Genomic DNA, 26,589 nt, shown 5'->3' on the forward strand with positions numbered 1-26,589 from the left:
TGCTTGTATTTCATTGATCAGTTGTGAGGTTTATTTATCCATGTTGCTCTCTACCTCCATTACAATAGAGAATGGGCTGAAAGAGTTATTTTCTGGGCTTAATTTTAAACAAATACTCAGGAGTTACCTTCGTTTTTCTTTACAAATTCTCTGCAGTCTTACCTCCCAGTCCAAATAATCACAGACATCTTCGAAGTTAGTGAGCAGAGACACTGAGCAGAACAGCCGCGGCAGCTCGTCCCTTGTCATTGGGGGAAAACGGCTATCTTTAAGGGCACTGTTGAAAACAAAGCAAATATTAAAGCACTCACTAGATCTCGGAGTTCCCAGTTTCAAATGCAGACAATCATTCGAAAAAGGTAAGAGGTTAAAAAAAATCAGTAGGCCAAAGGTGCCACATTCTTCAAATGATTTCAAAGGCGCCAAAGGTTTTTCGAAGTCATTATTTTTGTTCATTCAATAGATTGTGTTTACTGTTTACTAGCCAATCCTGGGACCAATTCAATTGTGAAGAGTGAGTGATCAATTACATTTCCTGTACAGTCATTTCCTAGTATACGTCCCTGTTACGTGTAGACTCTGAGAATGTGTTATTTTACATCTGAGGAGAATAAAAGCCACAGTAGTGGAAACTTGGGGGAAGACGTCTGGATCTAGTGCTGGTGGGGGGGGAAATATATAATATTATATATACGTATATTATATACACATATATGTATATTATATGTGTATATATTATATACACATGTATTATATATATATATATATATATATATGTACATTTCATGTTGTTAAAGGGTCTTACTACTCTGGCCAGTTACCACAGAACAGCACTTAAAGAGTTCAAAAAAAAAGATCAAAATTTTAACTTCTTCAAGCGAAAGAAATCAAAGAAAATGAAAATAATCATGTAAATTACAGACTAAAAATACAAAGATTTCAGGCCCCCTATAAAGGATTATTCAAGATATGACTCAAAAACTGTGAAACTACAGGAAACAGGGGCTAATCTAGGAAATAAAATTATGATTAGGAGACCATTAATCACATCAATGGATGTCTGAGTACATCAGCTCTGATTGGAGCCTGCAATCAAGGGTAGGGTACCACAGTCCCAAACTCTAGAAAAACCCCACTGTAAAGGACAAAAGTGTTAGAAGATCATTAATTTTTCCCACAACCGTAGGATAGACAGAAAACACAAAGACATGCCGACAGACAGATAGACACACACACACGTACACACACACCACTGTGTGCTCCTTGTACTTCTAAAAGAAGTTTTCTTTCCTGGTCAAGAAAGCAAACACACCTCTGATTGCACACCATATTAATGGCACTGCTGGCATTTGTGCCGCCAATCTTCAAATATCCTATATTGTAGAGCCAGGCTTAGAAAATGTTTCCACCGATTAATCTTTAGAGGTTACAAATTTAGAGCCTACAAACTGTTTGGGTCATAACAAAGTTCCATGACCTTTGGAAAGAATTTAATTCCTTTTTCAGTGACTTCTTCATTGCTGGATTTTCTTTTTTTCCATCCTTTCTTTTGCATTGAGAAACTCGCTCTATCGTACAAATATCGCCCTATGTCTGTGAGTATTTTCAATACATTTTGGTGCTCAATCTATCATGCTATACAGGGGAAAATGCTTATAGAAAGACAGAGATGTTATATAGAAAGGATACATGTTTTCCCCATTCAAGGAGCCAAGATGAACCAAGAAAATCAGGAAATCTGTGATAATTTATACTCTGAGAACAACATTTCACTATTTTACAACTTAACAACAAAAATTTTCCTACAGTTTGGCTACTTTTATTTTCCAACTGGCAAATAAAGTTTAAAAAAATATTTTCAAGTTCTCATTCAAAGCCAAGATAAAGACATATATGGTATGTGTATAATGTTCCTCGCCCCCCGCACAGCCCCCCTGACACACACACAGGAGAGAAGCTCTAAAACATAGCCCAGAAAAACCCCACGCATTAAAAACCCAAAGGCCAGTCGCGCTTTCAATTTTCCTTGTAAAAAGAAAAAAAGAGGGAGGAAAAGGCCTTATACATTAGAATAATATAAAATATGATTTTTTAGGGTTATAGATTTTTTTATTGTGGTAAAATATACATCACATAAAATGTACTGTTTTCACCTTTTTTAAATGTACATTTCTGTGGGATGAAATTCATTCACATCATTGTACAACCACCACCACCATCCATCTCCAGCACTTTTTCATCTTGTCCAATGGAAACAGGGCACCTATTAAGCAAGAACTCCCCATTCCTCCCTCCTCCCATCCCCCGGCAAACATGTAATTTAAATACACTTTTATAATTTCAAACAATTATAGTAACACAGTCGCTTGATGTTTTTGAGGTAGAACAGCTTTATTGACATATAATTCACATACCATAAAATTCACCCTTTTAATGTATACAGTTCAATGGTTTTTAGTATATTCAGAATTGCACAATCATTACCACCATTCAATTTGAAAACGTTTCATCACACTAAAAGGAAACCCTATACCTGTTAGGAGTCAGGCCCTATTCTCCCCTTCCCCCAGCTCCTGCCAAGGACTAATCTACTTCCTATCTTTACGGACTGGCCTGCTCTGGACATTTTGTATAAGTGGAATCATACAATACATGGCCCTTTGTGTCTGGCTGCTTTCCCTTGCGATAATGTATTTTGAGGTTTTATCCATGTTGTAGCATGTATCAGTACTTTATCCTTTAAATTTCTTTTTTTCTTTTTGATAAATTTGATGTTACATTTTATAAAAGTGTGTCATCCTTTTAATTGCCCAATAATACTCGATTGTGTGAACTTATCACATGTTGTTATCCATTTACCTGTTGGTAGACATTTGGAGTATTTCTACTTTTTGGGGCTACTATGAATGATGCAGCTGTGAACATTCATGAGTATGAGGAGTTTTTGTGCGGACAATCATGTTTTCATTGCTCTTGGGTAGATACCAAGGAGTGGAATTGCTGGGTCATGTGGTAATTCTATGTTTAACTTTCCGAGGAATCAACAAATAGTTTCCCACGGTGGCTGTACCATTCTACCTTCCCACCAGCAATATACGAGGGTTCCAATTTCCCTACATCCTGGCCCACACTTGTTATTGTCTTCCTTTCTCATTACAGTGAACTGAAGAGGGTTTTTTCAATGAAGAGGGTTTTGTTTTTTTTGTTTTTGTTTTTGCATCTAGCTCTAGCTTTTACATTAAAACAATATACCTGAAGTTGCCATACATTTACTTTCTCAACATTTTGAGGAAAGTCATCATTTTTATTTCCTAGCAAGCCAATTAAAGGTACATTTTAGCTCAGTGCAATTTAAACTAAGTCAAATGAATGCAATTTCAAGTACCTAAAACAGTTAAATAACTGAGGATCAGGCTAGCAAGCTTTCCTTATGAGATGGGGCCTGTTGCTCAATCATTTGGGGCTTTTAATAAAAAGAAATGTTTCGAGCACAGAGTGAGTGGGAGAATGCTGGCATGGCTAATTAAGATAAAATCACAATCATGCCTCACCATACCAACACTCAAATGAATTAACTTCAAAACTCTGAAATAGTGAAGGTACATTAATCATGATGGAAACAGTCTGATTTTACAGGAACACTCATTCAAATAAGACTTTTAATTCTTGCATTTTTTTCATCAACTCCAAGTTAACTTTTCATTAAATTCATGCGCATAAACAAATTTCAAAAGGCAGGAAGCCCTCAATATCTCTAAATGCAAATTCCTAGGGAAAAGAACTAGCAGTGAAAGCCTAGCAAGGATTTAAGGGATTATTTAAAAAGATGAAAAATGCGGCTGGAGACTGACCTCAGAGCTGCTAGGCTGGGGTGAATGCTGATAAACAGAGGATTCAGCTTCCCTCAGCCCTGCTCTCTTTAGTGCACAGACCATGCGATATGGCCGCTGAGCCTTTACAGAGGATGTGTGCTGTCCAGTCAGAGCAGTGACTTGCTCGAGGTGACCCAGCTTGTTAGTGACACAGGTGGGGCTACAACCCAGATCCTCGGACTCAAGTTCACAATTCTTTCTAGGATCCGTACCTTAGTTGCCACCTTTGACTGGATTATAATTTTTTAAAAATTTTTAAATGAAATGCTCGCCTTACTAGGCAATTCTGACCTCATACCTGCAGTGGCTCTGCCTAAAGAAGATAAATAATAATTTAATAGCATTCATTAGTAGCCAAAGGGTAAACAGAGCTAGACTTCCTGTCTACTGGAAATATGCAAGAGCAAAAAAGGACTTTAAAATATTAATACTGTCCATGGAAAGCATTTTATATCAAAGTCGTGTCTGCCAACTGAAATTCTAGGCAGTCTAAGGGACTGACAAAGAGATCTTATGGTAAATTTGTATGAAGTTCTCTTTGCTACAATAGGAAGCCATTTTCTAATGTTTAAATATTGCTAAGGAAAAAAAAGAAAAACCGCTTATGTACAAAAACCTGCCGGCTGCTCCACATGATGGATGGCTAAGGTTTAAACAACACTTTAATTCACATACCAAATTCAAATATATTCAGTTCAAATTGGCGTCTTCCCAAGAATATATTTCACTTAATTGAGAAGCAGCATTAACATCTGTCAAAGTTAATATCTAATGTTAAATAGCACTTTAATGAAAATGAACATAAAAAAGGGAATGAGGAGTTTAGCTAACAAAGAACCAAAGGGTTTGTGACAGTACCTGGAAACTGGGAGGCAAACAAAACAAAACAGCTAAAAAGAGACAAAGCTTTAGATATTACAAGCCTCATGGTAAACAATGTAGCATGTAGCAGAAAGGATGTGAGGCTAGCTGGGGAGCCGTTCATTCACTTGTTCATTTATTCCATTTATTCCTTCACTTTCCAAAATACTGATGACCCTCGTCAGCTAGCAGTGGAAAGTTACCACACTGAGAAGGGCTTCACATTACAGGCAATCATTTTTTCAGGTCAAGGAAGTAATTAAAACCAAAATTAAATCCCTGAGTGGACAGGTGAAGAAAAGCAAATCGAGCCTACTTTACTCTTAAAATTTAAAAAAAAAAAAAAGTTTTTTTCATGAAGGGTTTCAATCATCTGGAAATTCTACCATTCCTCATCAGAGCTTCTAGAACAAAATGCACATGCGGCATGTGTGAACTCCAGAAACACCGAAGAGTAGGATCCTAAACCCCAATCTGAAAAATTATCCTTAGCCTCTCTGTCACATCAAGCAGCAATTTTAGCTTCCCAAGGGAAAAAAAAAGAGACACAAAACAGAATGCCAAAAAGTGGCTATTCATGAAACCTAAGGGTAGAGAGGAGCAACGAAGGACATGGTCATGGTTAAGGAGGAAGGAAGGGAACCTAATTTTGGTGAGACCTGTGATCCCAAACAGGGAATTTTTAATTGGAAGCCATGTGTAAAGTGTTACTTAATTGGGAGATGGTTTTTCCCTTTTAGAGTCATGAATACAACCTACTTTCTGCTCGATGAACATTAACATGAAAATACATGAACAGTAATGTACTTTTTAATGTGATTTGAGGGGTAATGAACAGAGAATGAAGGAAAGAACTAAGGTATGGAACAAAATAAAGAGAAAGTAGGAAGAAGGAGAAGAAAAAAGGACTATGGACATAAAGGAAGAAAGGAGAGAAAATAAGAAGCAGGAAAAAGAAGTGGGAAGCAAAGTTCAAAAAAGACAGCACACACGCACACACCAACGGGCAAAGAGAGAAAGCAACGAAGGAAGAGTGGGAGGTAAGAGGGAAGGAAAGATGAAGTGTGTTGGGTGCCAGGCGTATGCATATATGTTATCTGGCTCCTATCCTATAGGATTCACTTAGGCTTTAGTGTGTTATCCCTTCCTGCCCTCCGATTACAGTTGTGGAACTGCTCTCATCTTGAATTCTTAAAAGCCTCTACTCTCTGCGACAGCCACAGCTGCCCACCAGGAGGGAAAAATACTCTCGGGGCTGCACGCTGTGATGACCAGAGCAATACTGTCAAGAATCTGCCTCCTAAGTCACAAGATCCTCACCTCTCAATTCGGAGATGAGGCTGTGAATTTGATTTAGCGGAGCAGAACTACAACTGGAAAATACAAGGTACATGAAGAAACAGATGGCTAAACGTTTAGTGTGTGTGGCAGGTATTCCACATTTTCCCCCATGTAATGTTCACATAATGCCTTCCCTGCAGACTTTCTGGATTTATTCTATCCTGTTTTGTGAAATGTACTGCTAGAAACTGGTTTTTGTTTTAATTATTTTTCTGATGAAAATCTTTCAGAATATATTCTACCAGAGTATAAGGAACATAATGTAATTTTCTCTTTATGATTCAGGTTCATCTTTAAGACTCAATATGACTTGGGTCATTCATTACTATACAGTATTACAACAGTGCTCGTAATAGTTTTGGCAATTAAAAAAAAAAATCCGTGGCTATGGAAAACAGATTACAGTATGACTACCGAGAAGTTCCATCTTGGGGTATTTGACTTGGGAAGTTTGAAAACATGAGATTATCTCTACTTTTAAGAGGCTGTAAACACAAAAATAACCTGACATAGCTTTTCAAAGTTTCTGGGGATCTAATCCCTGAGTTCTCTAAGTTAGAATGCTATAAAACTAAACTACCTCTGAAATTGAATTAAATGTAAATTTTATTGCTTTTCTCATAGCATTTAGAAAAACCTCCACAACCCTGAACAAGTATTATTTCCCCAGGATCAACAAAAGCATTTCTCCAAGGTGTAACAACAGTTCCCTACGACTTACTGCCAATAAATATAGCTTGTAAAAATGCAAAATTGAAGTTATCATTAATACGTGAGCCCCATTTCACAGTCCTATAGAACAATGGTCAAGAGCTTGGATTCTGGAGCCAGACATCGCTATATCTGGATCCTGGCTCCATCGCTCACCAGCTGTGTGACATCTGAGCAGGTCTCTTAACCTGTGCCAGCCTCCATTTCCTCAACTCTAAAATGGGGATAGTAACAGTACCTACCTCATGGAGCTACTGTGACAAGTAGACAAAGTAGTAATACTTGCATAAGTACCTTACATACACCAGGTACCCAATAAATAGTGGCTGTCAAAGAACTTTGCTCATGGGTGTATTTGTCAAGTTTATGCCCACAGGGCTGCCTGTATATCATAGTTCTGGGGCAAGGAATGGAGCCCCAGGACTAAGACTGACCCTTCAACCTTGAGAAAATCTAAACAAGTAATCTACTCTAGGAATTTTGTGTGTGTGTCTTTTTGCCATTTCTTGGGCCGCTCCCACGGCATATGGAGGTTCCCAGGCTAGGGGTCGAATCAGAGCTGTAGCCGCTGGCCTACACCACAGCCACAGCAACGTGGGATCCAAGCCGAGTCTTCGGCCTACACCACAGCTCACGGCAACGCCGGATCCTTAACCCACTGAGCAAGGCCAGGGATCGAGAACCCGCAACCTCGTGGTTCCTAGTCGGATTCGTTAACCACTGAGCTGCGACGGGAGCTCCCTACTCTAGGAATTTACTGTGATCATCTAAAGGGGATCATGGCTACCCTTTCAGGTTCTGCTGTCTCATCTTCTTTCATTTTCAAAATATTTATTGAGCACCTGCTATATGCCTTTTATTATGTGAAGAGCCACGAGCATATAAGAATAGTAAGTAGACTACAAAATAATATATGAATATGTGTAAGGACCTTGATGGGAATGCTGAGAGGAATGATTAGACAAGGCTAATGTCTTTTCTGGAAGGATCTGTTTTACACTCTGCTACTGGTTTACTGGTTACCGAGTGACCCAAAATTGCAGGAAAACTTACAGAAATGAAATGTATGCACATTTCCCCCCCGCCCCAGTAAAAATCTTTTACATCAAGCAAGGCTCTACCTCATCAAGAATTGCCATTATTCTGCAGCCATGCATTCATATGTTTCTTTGTAAGTCTTATTTTCCTGATTAAGATTTTAAAACATCTCCAGGGCAGGGACTGGCTTTTTACTTCCATACCAAAAAATGTTTACCAAGAGATGTAGTTCCCTGAACTGTGCTCAATTTGTCTTCAGTGGATTTAGATATGTTATTCTCTATCTTACTGGTTATGCTCCAACAAAATCCTTAGGAAACAAAACAAAACAAAACACTCTCTAAGCAGCAGACACAGAATGAGAAATGAGAAGCTCCATGCTTTCCTCATCTAACCCAGTGGTCTCCACACTGTTTTGGCTGAACATTCTTATCAGGAAAAGAAGTCTGGGCACACATCCTCAATATGTGTATTTTTAAGGTACGTACATGTTCTACTGTCATATACAGCTAATATATTCCAATAACAGCACGGACAGACTAAGCTTTCTTGTTCAAAACAGTGGGTATAAATATATATTTCAAATAATGTTCTTGATGATTTCCTTCTTATTCGGGGGCTGACACCTTGTCAGATCAGATTAGATTATCTTCATTTTCCTTGGATGATGTGGCCAAGTTAGGCGGTGACTTGCAGAAGTGACAGCTACCACTACCTTTTTCTTTTCCTTTCCTTGCGCCTGTAATATGACTATTATCATCACTCTGTTGTTCCTTTGCAGGAATTTTCTTAAGCCATTTGTCCATCCTGAGTGGCTTTATCTAGCTGTAGCTAACCTATGCACACTGGCCAAGTGGCTTAAGAAGATTTCGGCAAAGAAACCGCAGGTTGAAGATAATACTAAGAACCATGAATCTACTTCACCGGGCACGTAAACTGAAACATGCGGAGACTTGACTGAAAGAAGGAGTGTGCCACTATCGACTCTTATCAAATCATGGCCCTCACGCTTTCTTCAAGATCCCTCGCTTAGAGCATGTGACAGTGACCCACTGACATAGACCAAACGAGAGCACCAGGGTCAATCTAGACATTAAATGTGAGTGGCGTTTCAGTACCTTCTTACATTTTAGATAAAAAGGTCATCAACAATATTTCCAATCTTTTTTTCCTGCCCTACGATGGATCATCTGGCTGCAACCCTCTTAGGAAACTGCTAATCTAAAGCCCTTAATCAAGTTCCAAGAAACTGGTCTTAAAATACTTAGAACACTGTGAGCCAAAAGAGCTATAAAAACAAAAGAGTCAATATCTTGGAGCACCTACCGTGAGCCAGAAGCTCTACATGTATTATCTTGTTGAGTCCTCCAAACAGCCCCATTTTGTAGATGAGGAAACCGAGGTTCACTGAGTTCACTGAGATTAAACAACTTGCTCAAGGTCATAATAACAAGGAAGGGAGTTCTCATCACCACTCAGCGGAAACGAATCCAACTAGTATCCACGAGGATGTGCGTTCAATCCCTGGCCTCGCTCAGTGGGTTGAGGATCCGGCGTTGCCCTGAGCTGAGGTGGAGGTCACAGACGCAGCTCGGTTCTGGCGTGGCTGTGGCTGTGGTGTAGGTCAGCGGCTACAGCTCCAACTTGACTCCTAGCCTGGGAACCTCCACATGCTGTGGATAAGGCCCTAAAAAGCAAAGCAAAGCAAAACAAACAAACAAAAAAGCCAATGCCAGGTTAAAAAGTTGACGTTTGAACGCTGGGATGCTTGCCTCTTTTTCATTCTCTTTTCACAGTCACACCTCTAGAATGCTAGCAAATCAACTTCAGTATATGCACAATCAGTTCTAAGGAATTTTTTCCCCAATTAACGCTTCTTCTCCTGGGGTTTAACTGGATGCTTTAGGTTATAAGTGTGAGGAGGTTCTACAACTAAGATAAACAGTACTTTTTCAGTGAAAGTATTGGCTTGTTTTTGTTCTCTTCTTTCTCCATTTTGATCTTGGTGATTCAGAGCTGCTGTCACTGAAAAACATCTGTTTTATCTAAATTTAATAAGCCCTATTAGTGGGACACTAAGCCTTCCCTTATTCTGAAGCCTTTCCACAATTTGAAATTTAATCTACTGGAAGTCATAATAGCGTTACCAAAGTACTCGTTTTGGACATATCTAGGCTGGCGGGCCTGTTTCTGATTTTTAACTTTGCTTTTCCAATGTGAATGAATAAGCTTTCTCATACCCACCACAAGAGTCATGCAATTTTTTTCCCTTCCTTCTTTCCATGGTAATCAAATCTATAAAATGAACTCTGTAAACTGCAAAACATATGGTGGCACTCTGACTTCTGTGCCCTGTGAGTGTGGTTCGGTCTTGCCCATGGGTTTACTGTCCTTTCTTAAACTCTTGCCAGTCCTAGGTGGCACAGGTCTGCTGAGAGCTAGCATGCATGCCGGTTCTTATGGTATGGCCTGTCTCTGATTTTCTCGGATGTCACTGACAGGAGACTAAAGGTAACAAAGGAGAAGGCTTAAGTCAGTCTTGAATATGAGGTACGAAATCAACTCGTCAACTCGAAGACAGAGAGAGAGAGGAGGGCTCCAGCACTCCCCATGGCCTCAACTGAGACGTTTTCATCTTGATTGTCCTTCTCTCCTTCCCCTGCCCCACCTTCTGGATGCTTTCCTCTTTTCCCCCCTTTTCTTACTCTACTAAAGTAAGGAAGAAAAAAAATTGTAAAATGTCGCAAGGAGGAGATGAAAGAAAAGAATGGGGGTTGGGGGAGAGATGAGAACATGAAGATAAGACTGTATGCTGCCGCCTCCACCAGGCCAGTGTGCAAGGCAGCTGCCATTGGGTCACGATGACCCATTCCCTTCCGAGCTGGTTTTAATGTTCCAGTTCAGCCTCTGGGGAGTAGAGGGCTGATGATACAGAGAAAGGCACATGAGCCACTGCCTGGTTCTTTCTGGGGTCTTTAGGGTAACCTTGAAAAGTCAAGGGCCTCACCCCCAGCGGCTCAGGGGCTTAACCGCAAAATGCTTATGGAATCAGTATCTTTGACTTGTATACTTTCCAGTGGGCTGGTTCTCTTTAAGGCCTCTGTAACTTTCCTTACATTCATTTAAATGGAACGACCTTAATTTGTATCACTATGTGATGTCTGGGGGGAACGTTTCCTTTAAATCATTCAGATCATCTTTGCTGTATATGATTCTTCATAGAATTTCTAAAGGGTCTTTGCATCTTTTATCCCAAAGGACACTCAAAATAGCCCCATGAAGTCCACAAAGCTCATGCTATATTATATTAAAATCTTAATAGGTGTTCCTCCAAGAACAAGACCCCTCTAGTCACAGAGTCATGAAATGTCAGAGCTACAAGCACTTAGAGACCATCTAGTCCACACCCTTCACTTGACATTTAGGGGAACTAGAGCAGAAAGTGATGTGCCCAAAGTCAAAGAGCTACTGAGGAGTCGAGTCGGGGCTTCTATGCTGCATTCCCTGACTTCCCTTGTCTCCCGCCCGCTCATTTCTCTGTCATTCTTTCACACATTTGGTGACCGACTCTGTCCTAATCCAATAATCCTCCAGAAGGGATGTACGGAGTAGGAAAAAGAAAATGATGCCAAAGGCACCAGGAACAACTAGAAAAATCAAGCAAGGAGCTTCCCAGCATAACGCAACACTGCCTGGCCCCTGGGACTTGTCAGCGTGCTGAAGTCACGCAGAGTCTATAAAGTGAGCAGATAAGGGTGGGGGAGCAGCAGAGCACACACACTGTGAGGGTGGCAAACACAGTCTTCATTACTGGCCTCCTTTGCATTTCTTTTGATTAATTTAATTTTATTGGAGTAAAGTTGACTTACAATGGTGTGTATTCGTTTTAGGTGTACAGTAACATGATACAGTCATGCATATAAATATATCCATTCTTTTTTCCCATATAGGTTCTTACAAACTATTGAGTAGATTTTCTTCTGCTACACAGCAGGTTCTTGTTGCATTTCTAATCCACTCCCTCCTCATCTCTCTTTATTCTTACACACTCCTAGGAGGTGTTGCTCTCTCCTCCTTGTGCTTTCTCCCTTGTTCTTTTCCCCTTGCAGTCCAATCCACCCATTCTCGCCCATCATTTTTCCCTAGCTGCTGAGCTACACAGAAGGATTGCTCAACAGAAAAGTTAAACATTTTTTAAATGGGGTATTTAATTCCCTTTTATCAAACTCTCACATCTAGAGAATCTGTCCCTGTTATAAGTTAGACATTATGTTGTGGTTGCATGTATCTAAATATGTCAAACTATAAGCTGGTCAGGGCAAGATAACTTCAACACCCCCTTTCAAGTAAATAGGACACCACCATGCCTAGATCCAGCATGGGAGAAATATGTGGTTCTTGATGTACTGCTAGAGCCTTCGGACCTTAAGTCAACGTACTTCCATATCTCTTAACCTGGAACAGATTTTACTTTAGTCCTTTCAACGAACAGGCTTTAAATGAGCCTGATCAAGCAGAAATTTTAACAGATATTTTAACTCTTCATCTCTTGTTTGGTTTATATCTTGATAAACCTAATTTTCAAAGGCAAAGAAAAACTTGTATAGTTTCCTTTTCTAATACCATTGAAAAATACTTAACTCTCCTATTGAAAAGGTCCTACTTTGATTTTGTTTCCATGAGACAAGCACATGGGGTAATAAAATATGTTGGAAAAGCTCTGCAATATGCTGCTGAAATAACGGCAATTGCTGATTCTGTACTTCAGTACATATTAGGAAAACCACAATAGATACTAAAAGGAAACAGCATCATTTAGGGATGGAAAAAATGCAATGGATAAAAGCCATGCAATTTAAATTATGGTCATGTGACAATAGCCTTGTCCCCCACAGGAGCAAAACTTGCCATGAATAAGTGGTGGCCCTAATGATTACTGATGGAAGAGAACATCTCTGACCATGAACTAATTAATTCCCCAACTATTTATTGAGTGCTTGCTATGTGCCAAGTACAAGTCTACAATAGGGGCATGGTATGTTCAGTTGCGGTCCTGTGGAGCACCTTGCTTCACAAAACTTTCACTATGGCACAACTGGCATTTACATGAGCCAACTCAGAGCACCTAATGATAAGTACAAGTCTCATAAACTAAGTCACATTTAAGAGATGTAAAAAGAGAGAGGGAGAGAGAGAAAGGAAAAGGCGCTTAAACTCACAGGACCTTACTGCTTTTAACTTTATGGATTCTAGCCTATACACAGAAAATCTACCAGGCTAAGCAAAGCCCTATAGAAACTCAAGTTAAACACTAGGTTTCTGCAGACTCAGAGAGAACAGACTTGTGGTTGCCAAGGGGGAGAAGGTGGGAGTGGGATGGACTGGGAGTTTGGGGTTAGTAGATGCAAACCATTACATCTAGAATGGATAAGCCATGAGGTCCTGCTGTAGCACACAGGGAACTATATCCAATCTCTTAGGATAGACTGCGATGGAAGATAGTATGTGAAAGGGAATGTATATGTATGTATGACTGGGTCACTTTGCTGTATAGCAGAAATTGGCACAACACTGTAAATCAACTGTACTTTAAATTTAAAAAACGATAGGTTTTTGACTATTTATATCTGTGTGTGTATTATATACATAATTTCATTAGGCCATCAGTGACTGTGCCCACTTTTGCTCACCATTGTATACCCAATGCCTAGCATTCAGCAGCTAGTGAGCACACGTTTAATGAGTGAAAGAAAGGATACAGGAAGGTAGTCTTGTATAGTCACGTATTTCATAAACATTTATTGGCAATATAATAAACATTTATTATTTACTTTATTAAACAGTCAACGTTCCCCTACGCTCTAAATATCCTTTTATTCATCGACTTAATTAACTGTCCACTGAAATGTGTTTTCCTCTGCTTAGCATCTATTAAATGCTGTTCATTTAGAAGGTGGTAACTGGTGTTTTGAGTCTCTAGTTAGATTACTGTGCATTCATAGTGCGGCACGGTTTGGCAACATTTTTCTGTCTAAAACTCACGGACTGCTATAAATAGATAATAATCTACTTCCCTGATAGAGTTACGGAGTTGCTTTGATCTCACAGGCCTTTCCCCTGAGGAAAACACAGATGCTTTGCAACCTGGAGAAGCTCAATGGCCTCTTATGTTTGCGGGGTGATTATTACTACTATTCTGCTATAGTTTGGAACATATAGGGACTCATATTCCTCGTCTATTTTTATGCCTTTCACACCTTCTTATAAAGGAACATCTTATGAACTGGATGAATCACAAGTCAGCAAGGGCAGGCACAGAGAAGAGAAGCACAAGATAACAGTCTCTCTAAATGAACACGGGTCTGAAAGAAATGAGACATCAGTTCACAAATTAAAAAAAAAAAAAAAATCCTCCGCCTACTCTTCCGGTTCTCTGTAGGATTTCAGGTGAGTAAGCGTCCAAGGGGGAAAGGGGACTTGTTGAAACTCAACCCTCAGAGGCCATGAGAATGATCTACATGGAGAAGAGCTGACTCTGGAGAAGACGGGTGGACCTCTGGTGCCTCTCGGGCGGGGCTGTCAGAAGGCTCGTCCATTATAAGAGGTTCTGACAACCCGCCGGGCTGATGGGGGTTAAAGCATTAGTATGCACCAGCACACGTTCCCTCAATCACATTAGAATTTAAAATTCCCAGGTCTGCTGTGCCTTTTATGAGAAATAATATTGGTTTAGAATGCTGCTCAGAACCTGCTCCACAAATCTGAGAGACCAGGGTGTAGCACCGCATTTTCCTTTGCTACTGCCATGGCCTCTCCCTCTCCCGTGTAACTAAAAGCCACTTCTTCTTAGACTTTGGTAAACAACGTGAAGGAAACTGAGAGAATATTTTCTGTGGACTTAACTTTCCTGGAAATAATTATCAGTGATGGAAAACAAACTCTTCGTAACAGAATAAAACGTCATTAATTTGAGCTCCACTAATTCAAAATCTGTGCTAATTCAAACAGACCTAGGCTGACAGGAAAAGAAAGGTCTGCTCCGCTAAGCAAATCAACTTTGTAATTAAGGCTGGAAGAGAAGTACAGGATTTGCTGAAAGAGAAACTATTTTCAGAACTTTGGAATTAACCATCTACATGCACTGTAACATCATAATTACACATTTTGTGTGTGTGTGTGTGTGTGTGTGTGTGTGTGTGAAAAAGCAGATCTCTGGACGATTGCTATTTGGCAACAGCCAGCCCTTGTTGAGTTACCTATGCCACTAAAATAAGCAAAACTATTTTTACAAGAAATATTACATTCATTCTTTATTGATCACACTGGACTTCCTGCAATTATTTTGAATTGGGGAGTCTGACTTTCACTTTGGTGTTGCTAGGCTACTCGCCTACAGTCACGGTCACACTCAAAGACCTCTGAGTACAAGCCTTATGGGAGATCACTAATAACTGACTCAGAAATATGGCTCAAGCCTCCTGACTGAGTTCAGTCACTTACTTACTGTCTGACCTGAAGAAGTAAACTTTTAAGACCTTGGGTTATGTCTAGCTGTAAGAAAGGGGGAGAAAGAACAACCACCACAAAAGCTTATGGCCCTTAGATTAGAGACCTACACATCAGAACAAACACAATCGAAGGTGAAGCAACAAAGCCCTTGGGAAACCTAAACAGTCAGTCCTTGTGAAACAAAGAGCAGATGAAAGCCCAACAAAGTAGCATCACTGTCCAAAGGAAGTATTCCTGACGCTGTTACTCCTCACACCTCCACACTGGCTCTCACTTCACTAGCACGGGGCAATCTTCCAGCTCCCTCTGTGAGCATGGCTCACTGCCCGAGAGGCCTAGTTACCCTGTCACAAGTTTAGGTCTGACCCTCTAATTATACTGTAAGCTCCTGGATTCGTACCGGTTTCCCTTAAGACATGCCAAACTTTCTCATCACGGATGGGTACTCTGCTAATTTTGCTTGGTTTGACATGGTAAGACTCCCTCTTGGCATATACAGAATTGTAAATCAGAGCAATACAATTTAAAAAAAATGGCCCCCAAATTTCTAGTTTCTGTAGAAGTCTTGAAATATCAGAGCCACGAAATGTGTTTAAGGAAATTTGGGACACTAAAATTGATAGGTGTCCCACAAAAATACTGAATAAAATAATCATAGGTCAATGTTCCAACAAAAGTGAAACGCTAGCCAGTAAATTTTATAGGGAAAAAATTCTTCGAAATAGTTTTGGACAAGAAAGTCTATACTCTCTCTTAAAATATCGGTCTCTTAATGCAAATCCAAACTACAGTGAGGTACCACCTCACACTGGTCAGAATGGCTGTCATTTAAAAGTCCGAAAATAACAGAGTTCCTGTTGTGGCTCAGTGGGTTAAGAGTCTGACTAGTATCCCTGAGGTTGCAGGTTTGATTCCTGGCCTTACTCAGTGGGTTAAGGATCTGGCATTGCTGTGAGCTGTGGCATAGGTCGCAGATGTGGCTTGGATCTGGTACTGCTGTGGCTGTGGCTGGCAGCTGAAGCTCCAATTCGACCCCCTAGCCTGGGAACTTCCATATGCCACAGGTGCAGCCCTGAAAAGCAAAAAAAAAAAAAAAAAAAAAAAAAAAAAGTCTACAAATAACAAATGCTGGAGAGGGTGTAGAGAAAAGGGACCCTTCCTACACTGTTGGTGGGAATGTAAATTGGTGCAGTGGTATAGCCACTATGGAGAACAGTATGGAGGTTCCTTAAAAAACTAAATATAGAACCACCTGGACATGTATCTGGAGAAAACTCTAATTTAAAAAGATCCATGCACCCCAATGGTCACAGCAGCACTATTTACAATAGCCATGACATGAAAATAATCTAAATGTCCAGCAATGGATAAAGACATAGACAGATAGATAGATAGATGAATATCCACACACATCTACAATGGAATATTACTTGGCCATAACAAATAATTAAATAACGCCTTCTCTAACACCATGAACAGACCTAGAGATTATCATACTAAGTGAAGTCAGAAAAGGAAAGACATAGCATATGATATCTCTTATATGTGGAATCTAAAATATGACACAAACAAACTCATCTACGAAATGGAAACATACTCACAGTCAGACCTGTGGTTTCCAAAGGGGAGAAGGGATTGGTGTCGGACGGTTTGGGAGTTTGGGATTAGCAGACACAAACTATTATACACAGGATGGATAAACAACAATGTCCTACTGTACAGCACAAGGAACTATATTCCATATCCTGAGATAAACCAAAATAGAAAAGAATACGAAAAAGTGTGTGTGTGTGTGTGTGTGTGTATAACTAAATCACTTCGCTGTACACCAGAAACTAATACATTTTAAATCAACTATACTTCAATTTAAAAAAATAGGTCTCTTTATCTTCTGGGTTGATCATATGTGTCATCTCTCTATCTTGTTAAACTGAGAGGAACAAGAGGGTCTGCAGTTTCAAAATCATTTACAACTGGACACCATAAACTTGTGATTCTTTTTAAATGAGAATTATACTTTTAAAATTTTGCCTGGTCTAGGCAAATATTTAAGGTGGTCAGCAAACACAAGACACAAGCCAACTGCTGGGCAGAGTGAGACAGCTTAGAGTTGTTCTGATTTGGGTGGGGGGTGGCCCATGGAAGATCATAAAAGGCATAACCCATACCTGGATAAAACTAAGCGTTGATGTTTTTTTTGTTTGTTTTTTTTTTTTTTTTTTTTTTTTTTTTTTTTTTTTTTTTTCCGCTGTGCCCATGGCATGCAGAAGTTCTTGGGCCAGGGATTGACCCCGTGCCACAGCATCAACAATACTGGATCCTCAACCCGCTAGGCCAACAGGGAATTCTGAAGATTAATTTTCTAAGGAAATACTAAGAAACAAATGTAGTTAGTCATGATACAGATTGGATACTTGTCTAAGGTTGTTTCACTAACTTAATGCTAGACTATGACAACACATTAGCACTAAAATAAATGTTTGCCATCTTTTATTTGAAAATGGTTCTTTTAACAATGTGTATGTACTACAGCAACCACCCTGTCTTTTTCACTACATTTCAGGGCTTCTCTTCCTTTCAGAAAATACAGTCATTTGTACCTAAAGAACCACTGAAATCATTTTGTGGCTGTTCATTTTCATTGCACTATATGAACACTGCTCAAAACTCAGTGACCCTGGCTGATACCTGGAAATGTTATTTTCACTGTTAATGGAAACTACTGAAATAGGAGCTGGATTCACTGACTCCAGGAAAACTGCCCCCACCGGCAGCTTTGGAGAGTCTAGGCCAGTCAAGGAAGCCAAAGTGTCACAGGGCACTCCTACACACATCGCAGAGGACCCCTTGGATAGAATTACACCAGTCTTACGAGTTTCAGAGTTAGGACATCAGTCAGCTACAATAGAAAAACAATTCTTCTAAATTGGAATCATATTCACAAAACATCTGGAAAGTTCCCCAAAGGAGAAAAGATTACCCCAAAGTATTGCTAAATAGATGGAAGGGAAGATGCTGACTTTTATCATAATACAAAATTCAGTCATTTTCCATTGTCGTAGACAAATCAACAGATGTGCTGTTTACCTTTAAGGAAGCCTGGAATCTATTTTAATTCAGCCTTGAAACCCAGACAGTCTTAGGTAATAAGTACAGATATTTAAATTCCATAACAACTGTCCAGTGTTTACAAACATTTATTTCTTTATAGATTTCTCATCTACAAAATGTATATTTGGTTAGAAAAGGAATTTTGAGGGTTCAGCTGTACTTTAACAAATGTTACAGCACCTATGTTTTTTCAAGCAAGCGTAGCCTATACAAATTATCTTTTTTTTTAAAGTGGGATTTAAAAAAATTTTTTTTTATTTTTTCCATTGTAGTTGGTTTACAGAGTTCTGTCAATTTTCTACTGTACAGCAAAGTGACCCAGTCACACATACCTATATACATTCTTTTTCTCACATTATCCTCCATTATGCTCCATCATAAGTGACTAGATAGATTATCTTTTATTTTCTAAGTTTTGGTTTGTAGCATAGGCTAAAAGAAAATAATGATAGCAAGGGTCTTGTCTCTCTATTTTCTTTATTATGCCTTTACATGAAATAATGAATAATAATGCCATATAATATAAGAACATATCCTTTTTTTTTTCTTTTTTGGTCTTTTTGCCATTTCTTGGGTCGCTCCTGCGGCATATGGAGGTTCCCAGGTTAGGGGTCGAATCAGAGCTGTAGCCGCTGGCCTACACCACAGCCACAGCAACATGGGATCCGAGCCGTGTCTGCAACCTACACCACAGCTCACAGCAACGCCGGATCCTTAACCCACTGAGCAAGGCCAGGGATCGAACCCGCAACCTCATGGTTCCTAGTCGGATTCGTTAACCACTGAGCCACGACGGGAACTCCAGAACATGTACTTTTTAAAAAGTGAGGGCGATTAAGAAATGCAAACTTCCAGTTGCAAGATAAATGAGTCACGGGAATGAAATGTACGGTGTGGGGAATTTAGTCAGTAATTACATATTAGCTTTGTATGGTGACAGATGGTAACTAGACTTATCATGGTGATCCTTCTGAAATGCACAGAAATATCGAATTACTATGTTGTGCAACAGGAACTAACATACTACTGTAGGCCAACTACACTTCAAAAACAAACTCATGGAAAAGGAGATGAGGTCTGTGGTTACCACAGGTGGAGAGGGAAGAGGCACTGGATGAAGGGAGTCGAAAGGTAACAAACTTCTGGTTTATAAGATAAATAAGGCCCAGGAATGTAATGTACAACATAATAAATATAACTAACACTGCTGTATGTGATATATGGAAGTTGTTACGAGAGTAAATCTTCAGAGTTCTCATCACAAGGAAAAATATTTTTTTCTTTTTCTTTTCTCTTGTATCTAGATGAGATGATGCTCACTAAACTTATTGTGGCAATCATTTCATGATGTATCTAAGTCAAGCCATGATGCTGCACCCCTTAAACTTAAACAGTGCTATGTGTCAATTCTATAAAACTGGAAGGAAAAAAGAAGTGAAAGAAAACAACAATATATTAGATTTGTATACTTCACACCCACTACCATATCCTAAAAAGAAACAACTTTCAAAAAAGTTTTAATTAAAAAATCTTCAGGACTTCCCTGGTGGCCTACCGGCTAAGGATTTGGTGTTGTCACTGCTGTGGTGAGGATTCAGTCCCTGGCCTGGGAACTTCAGCATGCCACGGGCATGGCCAAAGAAGTCTTCAAAGCTCCAATTCAGAAAATTAGATAGCCTAAGATCCAAGTCAAAATTAGTTTGACATTAAAAATAACTCTTCTACCAGCAATGCGTCCAATGTATACCTCTTCCTGTGTTGCCTATTACTTTCAATTGTGCCATCTCCCCATCACATTAGAAGGAATCTTTGGTGCCATTGTCAACTCTTCCCTTTACCTTACTCCCCACATACGATCTCATCTTGTTCTATTACTCCCATGTCTCTGTTATATGTCTCTTTACATCCTTCCTGCTACTCATCTAATTCGTGCCTCTGGCAGCTCTCATTTGGGATATTTAAAATTAGCCTCTGCACAGTTCTGTCTCTCCTCTCTATCCTTTCCATTCTATCCAATGTACAAGCAGCCAGAGTCCTCCCTAATGACCTTATTACTCTGCTGAAAATCTTTCATTGGGGATTCGATGGCTTCAGAAAAAAAAAAAAAATCCAGTCCCCGTCTATCATTTTCTCTCCCACTGTCCACACTAGAGCTTGAGCTTGAGCTGCCTGGGGTTACTTACTGTTCTCCCCCAAATGACATATTCTCTTCTGCCTCCTTGCATTTGGCTCAGGAAGCTTTTTTGGACACAGAATGCACATCCTCACTTTTGAAATGGAGTCTTAAATGTCCACAGAGGTTTGGCTTACATGAAGGTTCTTCTATAAAACCTTCTCCAGTCTATCCAACCAGAGCTCATTCCTCTTACTTCCAATGGTGTGGTCTATACATCTAAATAGCACTTATGACCTTCTTCCTCATCGTTCTCTGGGTGTGCTCGGCGACATCTCTGACAAGACTACAAGCTCCTAGAGGGTAGAGATCATGCATTGTTCATCTTTGTGCCTCCACAGTACCTAGCGCAGTACCATGCTGAGTTAAATGCTCAATAAATGTGGAATTGAACTCAATAAACCTTCATTTAGCCGGAGGTAATTGAGAAGCAAGACTGTCAGGATTTATAATAAATTCGATCTTTGACTACAGCTGTGCTGTTATAACTGCTGCTTATTTAGAGAAAATAGTGAATGCATCTTTCAATCAAGCTTCGAAACTATAGTAACTATTCTAAGTTTGAATTACCTTATTAAGAAAGTAAGTAGAACAGCAAGAACACTGAAATCTGTAGTAAAATGATGCCAATGAAGAAAGACCTTTTACTGTAGATTCAGCTGTACAAGTTCAACCAATGAACCACAAAGGCAGTCTTTTTTTTTTTTTTAACCCAGAATATACAAAGGGTAATATTAAGCATATTAATGAAAACTAGCTAGGAGACACTGGGTAGAGCTTTAGTTCTTAATCAGTAAGTGCTCCTTGCTGCAGCTGGATTTGGATCTTCTCCCACTGAAGGGCTGAGTAGATGTGATCCAACTGAATTTCCAAGTCTGACAAAATCACAGCTTGGAAGTGGCCTGACTACTGGCAATTGTTAAGCACAGTAAATCCCTTCTCCTTCTATAACCCCCTCAAATGTCCTGCATTCACAACTTTTTTTTTTTTACACCAGATGTTTTGTTAAAATTAACACATTCCTATCCAATGCATATTGAAAGGACTCCCCCCCCCCACTGCATTCTGTTTAATTCCCAAATTGCTTATTCATTACACAGACAAATATTGCGTAGTATTTATTACAGGGGAGTGACAAGGAAAATCAGGCTCAGGACAGGGTGGGATCCATTCTGGGGTGAATATTCCTACCAACGATAAGTGCAGACAGGAGCCCGTAGAGAGGCTGCATCTCTCAAGAGGACTTTTTGAACTTGCTCATAAATACAATGAGGAAGGCCAAATCTTCTTCACTGGGAAAAGGGGGGTGAGGTACTGTTTTGTTTGCTGAATTCAAGTTTTATTTCTATGTCAACACAGCCTTTCTATGTGGTTTCATCTATTAACAGATTCAAGCAGTTAACTAGATACTCATAACATGGCATGACATGAAGACATGACCCGGGATTGCTCACCTCAAACTCTGTGCCCCCCGAGGTGTCCAGCTGTCCCACAAAGGTCATTTCTGACAAACCGTCACTCACCCAAATCTTTTTAAGACTAGGAACTACAAGTAAAACTTCACAGTAATTGCCATCTCTGAGGCCATTTCTTATAAGGATTTAAAAGAAATACATGGACAGTAGTGCCACTGTGAATAAAATGTCCCTGGTGAAACAATTCTAATAAGCAGCCTTGTGACACCAAATGCTTTTAAGTTGTGATTGTGCACCACAGGTAATACATAGGACGTGAAATATCATTCTCACTTCCTTTCTTCAGGCTATTTCTGTTTCTCATTCATCTCATTTGTAGAATTAGTATATATAGGCTTTTCCATGCAGCACATTTTATTCCTTTATTTCAGTTGTTTCATTTTACAATAGCAGAGCTTAACAGCTGCATCTAGGCTATCTAAATATTTTGTCTACTTAAAAAGCCTCCCATAATTGTGTTCCTGTCCTTTATTAAATGACAACTGATGCAGTTATAAAGCAAATAATGAGTAAAAAACTCAATCTAAAATTATAAATAGAAAACAAAATACAGATAATGTCTCACCTTAGGTTATGCCTAGGTTCCTAAAAATGAAAGTAATTTGCTTTTGCAAAATAATCTTATTGTCCTAGGCTTTACATTTTCAGAGATCCTTTAATCCTCATTTCTCACTGCTCTTGCATAGGCTCCTAACATTTTCTTTAATTACCTTGCCCACCTAAGTAAACAAATAATTCAGTATGCTAAAGGAACTGACCCTCTTATTCAAACATTTATTTAGATCTATGCCTAATCCCCCACAGCTACTCAAGGGATACAAAGCTGTGAAAAATTTAGCCCAGGGTCCTCAAGGGACTACCCATCCAGGTAGGGAAGACAGTCATGTAAGAAACTAAGGACACTGCCAGGCAAGCTAAAGAAAGTGCTGTGACAGAAGCACCAGCATCGTGTCATGAGCACCCAAAGGAAGAAGCAGTCACTCCGGGGGTTTGAGGAAAACCCTAGGTGAATCCTCTGGGAAACAGAAGATGGAATCTGCAATGTGAAACTGTAGAAATTTTCTTTCTGGAAGGTTTTCTTAGTCTTGAACTTAAAATGGGATACACCTAGGGCAAGAGACAGGACAGCAGCAATCAACTCTGACATTAAACAATTCTGCAGAACTTCTGTTCTACCAGCCTCCAGACACCCTTTCCTCCCACCTCCTTGGCCTATGACGCAAGCCTACAAATGATACTTAAGTGCATTGTTTAGCCTCACTGACATCCCAAAGACTAAATATGTTACTAATTTCTGGGCGAGCATCTCCAAGCCATTTGCTGGTTTCTCTTCCTGTATCACTCATTTTCCAGGTTGCCATGATGAGTCGCTGGTATGTCAGATCTAAATATATGAAATGACAGCTTTTTATGCTGACAAAATTCTTAAAATCCTACTGAGAAACACGTGACATGGACAATGTACCAGCCAACAGGGCCAGCAAGTTTGTAATAATTAACAGGCAGTATACGAATATAAATTGTGAAAGGTATTTTCTGGTCAGGTTTTGAAGTGCCTCTCCTAAAAACTGGCTTCCAGTGATCTATTATTTGTTTCAAAGGAAAAAAGTTCTTAAACGGATCAAGGGCAAAAACCGAAGATATTCACAAAGCCTATAGTTCTAAAGTTTTTATTACTATTTACCTCAAAATCTAAAAAAAGATAATGCACCCATAAAAGACTCATATACAATTTAAAAATCTTCCCTGTCTTTCAAATACTCAGATCCCCAAATCCCAGCTGCAGTAAGAGACACAATCTGGATCATTTTACTTTTTTAAGCCCTATGATCACAAGAAATCAAAGTTCGGTAAGATGGCCATAGTCCATGACTGAATACAAGTCTTTTCTGAAATCCCTTTTTTATTACTATAAGAAGAATGTCAGTCATGGATATATTTGTGCTCCATTTATAAAGCTGTTTCTTGTTTTGTAAGTTGCCCTAAGGAAATTTACACTGTAAAAATGACAACGAAGGCGATAAATTCAGCCTCAGTTACCTAGAAATTTGGAATTTGTTTCCTTAATTATCATGTCTAGGGAACAGACTGATTTCTTGCCCCCAAAATGATGTCTCCCCTTTGATGGGCTATAGAGAAGAACAGAGCCAGGGCTTTTATCTTCTGTTCCCTTATGGCGAAGGCTTCCTCAAGCCCCTCAGAAGTCACAGTAGCTGTCAGTGGGTTATGCCTGGCTAGAAACCCGAAGGCTGAACTAGTATGCCATGGGAACCTGCCGATGTTAAATGCAAATATTGCACAGAAAGAAATGGAGGCTTGAGAAGTGTATATCCCTGGAGAAAGATCAATTCTGATGGGATTATGGGAGTTCAGAACACCAAACTGGGCTGCGAGGATAGTTATAAAGAAATGAGGCACATGAGGGAGACATTGCACCACAGGAGGCGAAAGGAAAGCGAACCCAGGAGAAGTTGAGTAAGACTGCAATGAACAGGCTGAGGGTGTATGACAGAGACTTTGGAATACTGAGTTAAGAAACTGAGTCCCCACGTGAAAAGTTAGCCAATGTTTGTTTTTCCTGTGAGCTAAGACCAGTGGATAGCAGTTGAGTTAGCAGAACAAATAGTTATAAGAAGCTTTCGTGGGAGAAGACGGAGCGATGTTACTGGAGGGGAACATTTTGAGTCAGACAGAATCCGGTTCAAATTCAGGGGGTGTCATGTATGAGCTGTCATTCAGCAAGTTATTGAACTTCTCTAGGCTCCGGTTCTCCCTAACTGTAATATAAGTGAAATACCTTCAACTTCAGGCAGTTGTTGGGAAGATTAAGGGAGGTAACTTACATAAGATACTTTGGACAGGTGCAGCACACCCACAAAAACAGAAGTTATTATTGTAATTAGGAAATATAACTAGTAGTATGTTGGAGGCATGTTTGGGGGGAAAAAAGGGAAACTGAACAATAAACTTCAGATACATATATATTTGGATTTTGCTTCAGGCTTCTCTAACACTGATATTCTGTTACTCCTGTAGTTTTGGTTGAAGAGCTCTAACGGCATGCTTCATTTTTTTTTTTGAAAATATGCCAAAAACTTGACCCAAGGCAGATAACTTGAGGGTGAGACGTTAGATTACAAAATGATCATTTTATTACAAAGGGCCTTAAAACTGTATGCTTCTTAACATCAAAGTAAAATAAGTAAATTTCCCTACTTTTATGGGTCCCTTCCATTGTGGGAATTGTAGTGACATTCCCTGGTGATGTCAGAAGATGCGTGTTCTAACTCTCACACAATTTTGTGTTACACTGTTGGGGGTACCAAAAGTTCTAGTGCCAGTTCCCTCTCAGAATCTATGGACTCCCTGGCCTAGCCAATTCCCAAAGTCTAATGCAGGCAGTGAGAGACGATGTGATGGCAGCCGCTTCAAAGGTTTCAATAATGGGCCAGTTAAAATTGCTAAGGGTGGGTGGATAGGAGTCCGTTGTAAAGCTGTGCATCTTACCACTCCTAAACTTCTAAAGACTCAGCCATTACTCAGAGGGCTAGTTTGACCACTGCTGGTTAATGTGGCTTTCTATAAAGGATAAAGTGCTAAATACAGTCCATCTTTGACTTCTGGCATTTCAACTAAAGCTTTGTGGTAACTGGAGCTGTGGTGGTGGTTTAGAGGTGTTTAAAAATGGAATGGCTATTTAACTGGTAGTGAGTTCCAAGTCAATGGAGATATTCAGATAGAAGCTAGATGCCCATTTCTTGGGATATTTTAGGAGAGAACAAAGCGTCTGATAGAGGTGGGACTAGATGACTTCCGTGATGAGCATCAGTTCACGTTGTGCTTACTTCCATCACTTGTGGCACTTATAACAAGAGATCTACCTCATGTTAAGCTGCTTTCTAAAGTGTAATGGATAATGAGCCCCATCTCCTGGCTCGGTCTAACTCCAAGAAGCCTTAAACGACCCCTCTCACTACCGATCAGCATCGGCAACTGCTTCCAGCTCAAGTATACTGGCAGCAAGAGAAGGTGGCAAACCTAAGCTAACAGAAGCAGACAGAAAGGAAGGAGAGTAAAGACGGTTCTCAGGATCAAGTAAAGTTGCTACAGAGCCATGGGACTGGTTTTCGTTTATTTGCTTTGATGTGGCTGGTAAACCACTGCTGAGAGCAATTTCAAAAGGGAAGAGACAAACATGTAAAGTTAATCATTACAATCAATGTATTATTAATTGTTATAATAGAGCCCTGAACAAAGTGCTGTGAGCCCACAGAGATGGACCAACTTTGCTGGAGATTGTCAGGGAAATCTCAAAGAGGAAGTAATGAGCAAGCTGAGTCTTGAAGGATGACTAGGAGTTGACTGGCTAGAAATGGAAAAAAATCTTGTGGTTGGGAAAGAAGAGCCAGAGAGACATGAAAGACAGTATTTGGGAAGTGAATAATTGTGCATGGCTGGAGTGTGAGGTTAGGGCCTCGGATGCCTTATTTTTACGAAG

At 39.7% G+C, this 26,589-nt stretch overlaps 1 protein-coding gene across 1 annotated transcript in view; it reads right to left on the reverse strand.

Moving 5' to 3' along the window:
• AMMECR1 (Alport syndrome, mental retardation, midface hypoplasia and elliptocytosis chromosomal region gene 1) overlaps positions 1 to 26,589 on the reverse strand; it is a 115,290-nt gene that overhangs the window by 23,063 nt on the left and 65,638 nt on the right. The window contains exon 3 of the mRNA XM_003135311.6: positions 163 to 277. Coding sequence (XP_003135359.5) covers positions 163 to 277 — 115 coding nt within the window. The remainder of the gene's footprint in view (positions 1 to 162; positions 278 to 26,589) is intronic.

Source organism: Sus scrofa, chromosome X (assembly GCF_000003025.6).
Source record: "Sus scrofa isolate TJ Tabasco breed Duroc chromosome X, Sscrofa11.1, whole genome shotgun sequence".
In the NCBI taxonomy this organism is placed as follows: domain Eukaryota; kingdom Metazoa; phylum Chordata; class Mammalia; order Artiodactyla; family Suidae; genus Sus; species Sus scrofa.